The following is an 11,308-nucleotide window of genomic DNA, read 5'->3' as shown; positions in this document are numbered from 1 at the left end:
CATGTGACTCATAACCAAAAGTAAGTGTCCCAATAATATATTCAAACATTTTTCCTTTTTCGTTATCCAATCTTCCCCTCACTAACATATCTGTGTCAATGGACATAGAACCATGACTACACAAGTAGCCTATCCATGGGGTAACAAAAGAAGAGGTGTCACCTTGTAGGCCCATTAACAATGGTACTATCCAAAGTATGAATTTCATCATGAGTATCATATGTTGGTCCATTAAAAGTAACCACATTTTGATCGCCATACCAAGAAGCTAGCTCATCAAACACAACATTTGCACTAAACATGGTCTCACTCATAGAAGGATTGTAGCATTTGTATGCTTTCGTGTCTTGTGCATAGCCAACAAATACAGAGTTGATTTCCTTTGAATCTAGCTTCTTCCTTTTTCTCATTTGGTACATGCACATAGGCAGTACATCCAAAAACTTTTAAATGACTAATATCAGGTTTATGTCCATATAGTTTCTTATAAGGTGTAATGCCATGAATACCAATTGTAAGAGTCCTATTTAGAACATACATTGTAATCACAACTGCTTCAACCCCAATACTAGTTTTGAAAATTCTTATTATGTAGCATAGCTCTTGCAACTTTCATAAGCACTCTATTTTTCCTCTCTTCTACACCATTCTATTGTGGTGTATAGCTGTATATAAGCTATCTTTTGATTCCATGATTAGCAAGATATCTATCAAACTCATAAGAGACATATTCACCTACTTCATCTAATCTCAAGTAAGAGATATAAGACCAATACTTTTTTTCAACAACACATTTGAAATCTTTAAAGATATCCAACACATCATCCTTGTGCTTCAAAATAAAGAGGCAAGCATGCATGTTTTAATCATCAATGAAAGATACATAATATCTTGCATCACTAAATGAGGCATTATGTGTTGTGGAGGATCCACTTGCTCCTGTACACCTTGCTCCACGGCCAGCTAGACAGCGTGTAGCATTACCTCATGCTCATGGCCTAGATGTTAGACATGCTAATGTTAGACAGGATGTTGGTTAGGCAGTAGAGCCTGGGTTGAGGCGTTCTACTAGAGATAGATGACCTCCTAACCATTTTTCATCCTCTATGGATTATGTATTGGTTACAGATGCAGGAGAGCCTCTCACTTATGATGAGCCTATTCAGAGGGGTGATTTTCACTCTTGGGCGAGGGCTATGTAGTTTGAGCTTCACTCATTTCATAAGAATCAGACTTGGGATTTGGTTTCCTTGCCTCAAGGTAAAACATTAGATTAGTGCACTAAATGCAATGGTTTAGCATTGTTCTTGACATGTCTAACAAATGCAAATCAAGCTTGTTTTCCAAATTGGCAAGCTAAATATACATATCCTAAGTCCATATACTTTGGGGGTCACTCATGAATATATGTGTGTATCACCTGGATTCATAATAAGGGACTTTTAAAGTACTGTTTTTTTTTAAATTTTTCATATACAAAAGGGTGTCACATAAAGAGATTATTTAGAAATTGAATAGAAAGTGTTTTATTTAGGAAAAATTCATAGATAAGGGTATTTATGAATAGGCTTTGAACGCATGTGATATAGAGGATATATATGTAGTGAACCCCTCAATCCGTATACTTAAATCTCGATAAAACAAGTATGATCTCTTTTTGCTACATATTTTTAAGCCACTTATATTAACATGCCCAATGTGTTTAGGCCATAATTCAACATCTTTGATCTCTCCATTGTCATGAACAAACATGGCTACCTTTAGTTTGGGAATAATGGCATACAAAGTAAATGGTTTACCATTCTATTTACCCTTTGCAATTAACTTATAGCCATTCCCATATTCTTCTATGAAACATGTATCTTTATTGAATCTAGCTTGTAGATTCTACTTAGCAGCCATTTCTCCAACAAACAACAAGTTTTTGGTAATAGAAGGCATATGCAAAACATCATAGAGACTCTTTTTCTTTCCATCATGCATGACAAAGGGCACAACACATGTATGCTTGATGTTATGGTGTGTCATCACATATACATACATAACCGTGAGCTCCTATAGTCATCTCATCAAACCATTCTCCATGTCGGGTCATATGATTCAAAGCACTTGAGTCAATGTACCATTTCTCATCAAATTTTCCTTGCTTAGCCATAGCTTTCAATACATGGGTCGTGGCAAATAATCTATCTAACCGATCATCATTAGCATTATTGAAAGATACATATAATGGCCATGTTGTTTGCCCTTAGCTTTCAAATTAGCCTGCTTCTTGTGATAGTCTTTTGCAATATACCACACCTACCATAATAATGACAATCCTTATCTCTATTTGACTAACTAGTAGATAGCCAAGTCCCTCTACCTCTAGGTGATCTCCCCCTATCTCTAACAAATCAAGAGCCTCTTCAACCCTATGCATTTTGACCATTCCAAGAATTTGATTGTTGCTATCCATAGCTATTTCGAGTGTCACCATGACCTCAAGAGGCCCCTCGAGCCTTGCCACCTCTAGCTCTTTGACTAGAGTAGAAGACTGTATCAGTCTACTCTAAGAGGTACTAGATCTTGTGTTCAAGCCTAGAATGCAAGCAACTCATCCCAATCAAGGGTTTCTGGTCTTACAAAAATAGATCTATCAAAGGCCTTGCATTCTTTACCCAAACCATTAAGAGAAATTACAACCATATCATCATTCTTGACCTTTGAGCCAATGGAGGCAAGCTAATCTCAGCAATGGTCTTGATTTCAATAGTATAGGCCTATATGCGTCTACCATTTCTAGTCGTATTGTTCAATTGCTGCTTAACTTGAAATTTTCTTACATATGCTACATTTCCATAATTTTTCATAGGAATCTCCCATGCATTCTTAGAGATAGTAATCTACATGGCCATAGCACTTCATATGCATAATAAGAATCAATGTAGGACTTTACTTGCTCTTTTCCTCCACTGTTTATGAGCTTTCTGCTACTCAAGAGTAGGATTTCTATTAGGCAATTTCAATTTAGCTTCATCTCAAGTACACAAGTCCCAATAAACTCTTCCAATCAGGAATTTTTGCATTCTAAAATTCCACAATGAAAAATTCTTATTGTCCAATTTCTTCCCCACAATTTGGTCAAGATTGTTCGTACCAGTTACATTTTCCATGATGCTACAATCAACTATTAAGAGTGGTAAAGTGGTTGTCCGCTTAAGCAATAACAATATCTTCAATAGTCTATAAAGACCTGTCACAGTTTACTAACTATAGCTACAAATATTTCACAACCAAGATTTCAACAAGCATCTCACAATATGTAAGATGAAGTATGTTGGCTGTGGTTCAGTTGCAGTCTACTATGAGCATGGATTTACTACCCAATATGATATAATCCAAGTTATTTCTGACCCTTTTTAGTAACTCTTGCTCACTTTGCAACCTCTTTAATGTTGCAAATGCATTTCAACTCATAAAAACATTTACACACATCCATACATCAAACAAAGTACCCAAAATTGCAGCCAAGTATAATAGGCATAAACCTTACTAGGTAAAACAAGTTCATCCCTTCAATAACCAAGAGCAAAACTCTGTAATGATTGAAGTTTTCCAACTCAATAACTCCTCAAGTCATCTCAAAACCTTTTCTATATCAACTAGGAATTGAAGTGTATTCATACAACCAAGAGCAAAATCTCTACAATGATTGAAGTTTTCCAACTCAAGTCATCTCAAAACCTTTTCTATATAAACTAGGAATTGAAGCATATTCATACAAGCATCACTAGTAGCATAGATCTCATGTAAACATGAAGGAGAGTCTTGTCATAGCAACAAGTAACCAGCAAAAAGCCTACTATAACAAGTAATAAACCAACTCTAAATTGAGCAAACAGTGCTCAACATTCCACATGACATCCCCCAGTGACCAAGCATCATCAGGCACCAATAGACATCAATATGAGCTCTAATGAATAATGGTTGCCCTATTGAGTTGGAGTATATCACATGTTGCAAGGTAGTAATGGCACTTGAGATCTAGCTAGACAAGCTGGAGTAGTTGTAATGATAAAGATTGTGAAGAAGAAGATTCCCCTTTCCCTCTTTCAAAGTAAGATAAAGATAACAAGGATCTCTCTCTCTCTCTCTCTCTCTCTCTCTCTCTCTCTCTCTCTCTCTCTCTCTCTCTCTCTCTCTCTCTCTAAGATGATGATAGTGATGATGAGCACTCAAGATGATTTGTGAACATAAAGAGGAGAGGACTTGGTGAGTAGATGGAGAGTGAAGAGATTAGGAAGAAGTAGATGAAGAAGGTAGAAAGAATATTAGTACCTAATCATATCCTAATCACCAAAGCTTGCTACTACGTGTGAGCGACTAATAATAACATAATAATGAACTACATGTGCACAAGCCTAGAACCTATGGCTCTAATACCATGTTGGAAATTTGGTGCTTCCACATGAAATCATGAGTGCAAGGACATGGCTATGGTGGATAATACCTTAAAGTGCTCATGTTTGTGTGTGTGGAGAGAAAAGACAGAGCAAGATAGACAAGCTAGATGCAAAGTAGAAATGTACTCATGTTGATAGATCCCAATGTTTTTGCAATGAGGATGAGCCTCTTATATAGGCTGAGGCAAGCTGCTTGCTTACATCATCACCGATTCAAGGTCACATGGGTATCCTCGTATGGGTGAAATTATATCCTCTCTTGTGGTCCAATACATCTCCCTTTTTCGCCCAATAAGGGTGCATTCCTTATGAGCCTAGTTGAGGAGCCTATTTTCAACAATAGAAACAATCTCAACTTGCCTTAAGGCATAACAATTTTGAACCCTTGTGGTTTCAACTTGGCAATTGGAAACAACATTATTCCATTTTTGTTTTGTGAGTTGGGTATACATGACTAGGTTGTGCAAATGTTATCACAAGGACAAACCCTTAAATCTTTGGTTTCATCAAACCATGCTATTTATTTCCACTCCCTTCGATTGATAACTCTAGTAAAACTAGCATTACACTCACCAAGAACATTGTTTAGAGGCCTAGGTAACCTGGTACTTGAGAAAGGATCACCCTAACCCTCATAGGTAAAACACCCCATCCCAATGAGTTCTAGTAAAACAAGTGCCATGCCCATCTTGGATGTTGGCTCGTAGTAGGAGTCCATCCCCATGGGCTACCATAAGACCCCTAGACCAATGGCAGCTTGTTTCTGTGAAGCTAACCATGTGGTGATATCACAAGATTCAAGCTCTTCAACTTATGGTGGTCATGCCTCACGAATACTTTTATCATCTCCCAATATTATTCCATCATAAAGGCAATTGTCTTAGTCTTCACATCGCGAGTCGGTAGTGGTACACATGGTGAATAATGCTAGAACTTTTGAGTGTTGGTTGGAGAGATTGCATGTCACCTTCAAAGGCACATCATTTCAATGGTATACAAGATAGACAACCATAATATTTAGCAAATTGAAATCATATAAAGCTCTTTGGACAAGTACTCCCTTTCATAAGTTAATATAATATACTAGGAATATAAAGTTTTATTGAGAGTGTAAGCATGTGAACTCTCCTTATGATGGAGGGGATTAGGGTAGCTAAGTGTGAATGGTCCTGAGGGGAAGGGGAAACCCTAACCCTAGCCAAATGGGCCTATATAAATAGCCCATGGGTCTACATCAATTGATGAGTGAGAGTGACTCAAGTTGTACTTTCATGAGCAACTTAATAAGCAAGACTTGTTCTTGTACTTTTGATATTTTCTCTCCCTCTTGTGCACATCTCAATGTTGCTTCACTTTGAATTCTCCACATGGTATCAGAACCATCTCTGATCTCTTCAGCTTCCTTTAGCATCATCCATCATTAAGCGCACATGAGCCTTCATCTTCTTCATCTTATCTCTTAACCTCCATAGCCACACCTTGACCCCTGACCTTAGAGGAGCTGGTGTGTGCAAAGGAGACAATATTAGTTCTTGATTTCTTCTAGAGACTTCACCACCAACTCAGGATGCTCTAGTATGGTGCATCAAAAGCAAATATTGGGCAATGTGGAGGGCAGCATTGCTGAGTTCTCAGAAAATGGTGCAGTCTAGGCAACGTGATGTTTCAGAGCCTAGCGCAATCAGCAAGAGGCGTAATCACTCCGGCTACCATAGGACTTTCATAGCTCCCCTAGTGGGCCATCTCCCTCTAAGAGGGTTTGATGTCATTCCACTCCTACTATCTGTTGTGACCAAAACCCTAACTATGGGTTTCTTGGCAGCCATAGCCAAGAAGCTTCAAGCTTTCCTATTTTCAGTTTTTTTCAATCTAAAAATCATTAACAGTGATTCTAATCACCATTGAAACATATGCTATGAAGTGTGTTCCTAATCTTTGAATAGCTCCAACACTCAGGGGACATCATAACTCACCGGTAATCAGTCAAGTATCTCACTAAGCTTGACAAGGTAAATACCTAAACATCTCAAATGATCTTAATCTTGAGATGAGTGCTTCTTAGCACTAAAAAGGCATTTAGTGACATTAGTGCTACTGCCTTATGATGAAACATGAGTATTGATGTGATTGAAATCTCCTCGTACTCTTCACTAAAATGTTGAAGTTGTTAATCGACCTTGCTCAACCAAATGTTCATTCACTAAACCACAAGATGGGGAGCAACTAGAGATCCAATCAAATTTCACCTAATTGAAACCCAAGAAGATAATAAAACTTAAATCAAGGGTTGGCCGAAGGAAAGGACCACCAAAATCTTATCTTGAGGTACTAAATATGTATGATTTCCAACCCTTTTCATCCTTGCAATTTTAAAAGTTTACTTAGTTGTAAGGCTATCATTTCTGATAGTTGGTTTGTACTTGGCCATTTGTAAGGACTAGACATTGCCATTGCCTAGGGCAATTGATAAGACCTTCCTATTAAAGCCATGGCTTATGCCGATGTTAGGCCTCAAATTCATAAGTTTAATGGAAAATATTTCCATCCCTAGCAAGTGCTTATCAAATATAAGATGATGGAAATGGGTTACTTGCCTCTCATCTTGGGGACCAAACCTGTTAATCCTTCCAACCCAAATGATGTGGAAGACGATCAACGAGCTCAAGCTATTATCATGCTCCACCTTGATGAATCTTTAATAGACCATGTAGATCAACACTCTACTGCCAAGGCCAAATGGGGTGAGTTGGAAAAACTCTATGGTGTCTGTGGAAAAATTTCAGAAAATTTTCTTAAAATTGAAATTTTCAGCTTAGAATATAATGCAAGGGAGGATCCATCAGTTGATATAGCATTCATACAAGCACCACTAGCAAAAACTTGATGCTATTGCTATCCCTTTGAAGGCCATCAAAAAGATTTTTCCTACCCTTGTAACAACATAAACAAACATCCCAAATCCCAGCTTGGAAGGTACCATCCAATCATGCCTGGATGAAGAGAAGAACCATAACGAGGGCACTTCAACATCTACTTCATGTGAGCAAGTGTTACCATACAATTTCTACAAAGTGCTCTTTCTGTCATAAAGAAGGGCATATGGTAAGTAATTGCTGAAAGAAGTACCCAGAAAGAATGAAATGCAATAAATGCAAAAAGATTGGGCATACTACTAGTAAGTGTCCCAGTGTTCTAGAACCACCTAAGGAATTGGAGGCTACCTTTACCACCCAATCAACTGAAGGTCGACTCTTTTGAGTCTTGTAAACTCTTTATCTAAAACCATCTTTTGTAGCCTAATTTATAAAGGCATCTCATTGTGGATTAGGGGGGCATCTTGTCATGCTTTATCCAATGCCACTTGGCATTGAGGGGGGATGTTGAGAGTGTAAGCATGCGAACTCTCTTTATACTAGAGGGAATAAGGGTAGCTGAGTGTGAATGGTCCTGAGGGGAAGGGGAAACCCTAACCCTAGCCAGCTAAGGCTATATAAACAACCCATGGGTCTACATCAACTGATGAGTGAGAGTGACTCAAGTTGTACTTTCATGAGCAACTTAATAAGCAAGACTTGTTCTTGTACTTTTGAGCTCTTCTATCCCTCTTGTGCATATCTCAATGTTGCTTCACTCTGAATTCTCCACAAGTATCACATATTCATCCATAAGAAAATTTTATTAAACCATATAATGACTTTGACAACTTTAGAGAGTAGCTATTGTGCATACCAGTTTTGTTCATAACATAAATCTACTACATTTAAAAAAAAAGTTTTAACAACTTTAGAGAGCAAATAACACCATATTGGGGAATATGGGAATTTCCCATAAGTTTGGGACACATGGTCAAATATTTTGGATTTGTCATAACTTGAACACTATAACTCCAAATTGAGCGCTCTATAGCTCAATAGATTCCGGTTTTCAAGTGCTTTCCAATGATAGTCACATCATATGGTTTTGAGAAAATTATGGGTATGTTATCCGGGTGCCATCTTTTTAGTATTCAAAAAATGAGAATTGGGAGCCCAAACTCACTTATATTGTGGTAAATGGTGTAAATATATAAATCTATTAGATTATTAAAAGAAGCTTTGATAACTTTAGAGAGTAAATGGTGTAAATACCCATACTCTAGGATTTGCATCTGAGAAAATGCAAACTTGGCAATTCAAATCAACCAACTCAAACCATCCATTCCACCACCATGAAGGCACATAAAATTCTAATTAGATGGTCTACTTTGTCTTTTTTTAAATTTGATTTTTGTGCATATATATTAACATACACACAACCATCATGCATATATACTTAGATACACAAAACCATTGTAGAAAATATATTATAAGATGGGAAGAATCCCTCAAAATGCCCACATTCCAAAGCTCTATTCAATCCCCAATACCACAACAAGAGTTGCCATAAAAGAATTAAAGCATTTAAGTTTGTTGATCACTTTGAGAGTACCACTACATGCTCCTCCAAGTTTTGAATCCTTGTGTGCATGCACATGCATACAAATACGTGCACCCATGCACGCGTGCATGAGAGAGAGAGAGAGAGAGAGAGAGAGAGAGAGAGAGAGAGAGAGAGAGTATTAATGCCTCTAAAAGGCCAATGTGGCATTATGAGACCAATTTAAGCAATACATACATGATGGTGTGTTTCTCATTTGGAAAGAGAGAGAGGGGGGGGGCAACCAAACTACCTTTCCATTAAAATTAAATATGCTATCACTTAAAAGGCTATGCATCAAGCACCAATTATGTGTTATTTACTAGTATCGATGCTATCACTTAAAAGGCTATGCATCGAGCACAAAGGATGTGTTTATTTACTAGTACCAATGCTATAGACAATTAAGTTGAGCCTAAGTATGATTTCCGAAATAGTAAATTATCCAAAGAAACCGGTTCAAAAGCATAACATTTTATAGTGAACCATTCGAACTTCTTGAAACGAGGAAAGGAGACTCTTGGCAAAATGGTGCTGGTTTAATCGATTATATAAGGACATGCAATATTTATATTGACAAGGTTTGATTGGGAGGTAGCTAAAGCCGCTAGAGCTGGATAGTAGCTAAAGCTTGTATATTGTGTTAAGTAATACTAATTGATTGAGATAGTATTAGGCCGACTAATCAAGCTGCAACTGCAGTCTCTGGTGACCTTTTCTTTTTGTCGACTTGGAGAGAGCGCTTCTCATCTCGTCGGATTTGGCGGTGCCTGCACTCTTCACTGCAAAAGGCTGTGTCTCCTCTGCAGGTAGAAAATAACCAAGGATTCATTGATCAGAAGGAGCATCAGATATTACAAGGCGATTGATCAATGGAGTCTAATCCTCGGTTTAATCCTCCTGTTACAGACACACACACACACACACACACACATATACATGCATACATATATACATGTATAGATGGATGTATGTATATGTACTATATATATATATATATATACCTCTATACATGTATATATGTAGAACCCAACTGAAGCCAAAAAGATACAAGAGATGAACAGACACACACACTCTCTCTCTCTCTAGCAAACTGAAGCCAATAAGGTACAAGAGATAATCCATGTAATAAAACAGAATGCCCAGCAGAGATTAATGTATAATAAAACAAAATAACATAAGCTTAAAAGATGGATTCAACTTGTACCTGTACATGAAGATATCTCGCTCCTGCCTGAGGCGCCTCTTGCAGAAGAAACAGGCCTTGAGAAACTCTAGATTGCAGTCGTTCTGATAACTAATCCCAGACGCATGTAGATGAGGCGACTTCATCATCGTGTGCGCAGACAGAGTGTTCATGTAATGAGCCCAAAGCCTTTCCTGATCGGGAATGAAACCTAGGCCAGTGTTCATGATATTGGCTTGTGCAGCTGGAGCTGGGGGGTCGGCTGCTGCATCTGATTGGGAAGGAAATGCGCCCGAATCCAGGATGCAGAAATTGCAATTCTCTGCTTTAACAGACATTACATTTGTCTTATATTGTAAGTCAGCCACTTCATCTACCATATCTGCTGCTGCTGTAGCAGCTTGTTCTGCAGTTCCTGATGCGCTGATCATAATTTCGTCAGCATGATTATAACCATGCACCCGTCTCCAGTCATCAGACAAGTGTTCATTCATAGCAAATACAGAAGAGTCCGATTGCTGTTGCATTTCTGATCGACCGAGGTTTTGATAATTATCCATCATGATCACTGGATTGATGATATTGGAGATGCCAAATATATTAGCCATTGGATAAGCTGGATGATCAGATGATACGACACTCATGGTCTCAGAATCGGTCTGGGTGCAGCAGTTTGAGTTGTAGTATAAGCTGTGATCATCGTGATCTGCAGCCATGGCTTCCTGATGCAATTTATCTGCACATGGCTCGTTATCACAATCCTGATCGGCATGAGTGCAGGTGGTGTAAGCGTTGCCGATGTAGTTCATACTTGTTGTCCTCCGAAAGGGGCATGCTCGCTTGCCAAGCATCTTCTAATTTGAGTTCTATCTCTGCAGGTGATCAATTAGAAAGGATTAAACAGCAGATATAGCGTGATTGATATATATCAGAGCAACTGTGTGATGATCATGTGAGAGGCTTTGTCCCACAACATAAAGACTGCATCGAGAGGAGAGAGGGGGGGGAGGGGGCGGGGGATAAGAGAGAGGGGGGGAGAACTAAGAGTCGGAGTTGGGCATGGGATGCTGCTGGTTTCCCTAGAGAGAACATTAGCTTGTTATAAGAAGTCCCTTTTCACCATGCACGGGGCACTGTATCAATCTACTAAAGGCTTGGTCACACGAGGTCTTGATAGGGGTGGCCAGACGCCCTAACCAGAACATGACTGTCAAAGGGCCAC

The 11,308-nt window shown here is 38.5% G+C and overlaps 1 protein-coding gene across 1 annotated transcript; it reads right to left on the bottom strand.

The window, feature by feature from the left end:
* Nucleotides 1-9,334: 9,334 nt before the first annotated feature.
* LOC148032691 (uncharacterized) lies at nt 9,335-11,108 on the bottom strand. Its single transcript, XM_087683320.1, has 2 exons — nt 10,108-11,108; nt 9,335-9,703 (listed from the first exon to the last, which is right to left on the bottom strand). The coding sequence occupies exons 1-2, from the start codon at nt 10,935-10,937 to the stop codon at nt 9,586-9,588; spliced, it is 948 nt and encodes a 315-aa protein (XP_087539446.1). The 5' UTR covers nt 10,938-11,108; the 3' UTR covers nt 9,335-9,585.
* Nucleotides 11,109-11,308: the final 200 nt, after the last annotated feature.

Source organism: Lygodium microphyllum, chromosome 8 (assembly GCF_053477565.2).
Source record: "Lygodium microphyllum isolate KBCC chromosome 8, Lygodium_microphyllum_v1.1.10, whole genome shotgun sequence".
Lineage (NCBI taxonomy): Eukaryota > Viridiplantae > Streptophyta > Polypodiopsida > Schizaeales > Lygodiaceae > Lygodium > Lygodium microphyllum.
This window is presented reverse-complemented; position numbering and strand designations above follow the sequence as displayed.

Bases quoted from the DNA above. Each gene is read 5' to 3' on its own strand.
- LOC148032691 (XM_087683320.1), bottom strand. From the start codon at position 10,937: ATGCTTGGCAAGCGAGCATGCCCCTTTCGGAGGACAACAAGTATGAAC. The intron at 9,704-10,107 runs GTACAAGTTGAA...TTCTACCTGCAG, and splicing joins CGAGATATCTTCATGTACAG to AGGAGACACAGCCTTTTGCA.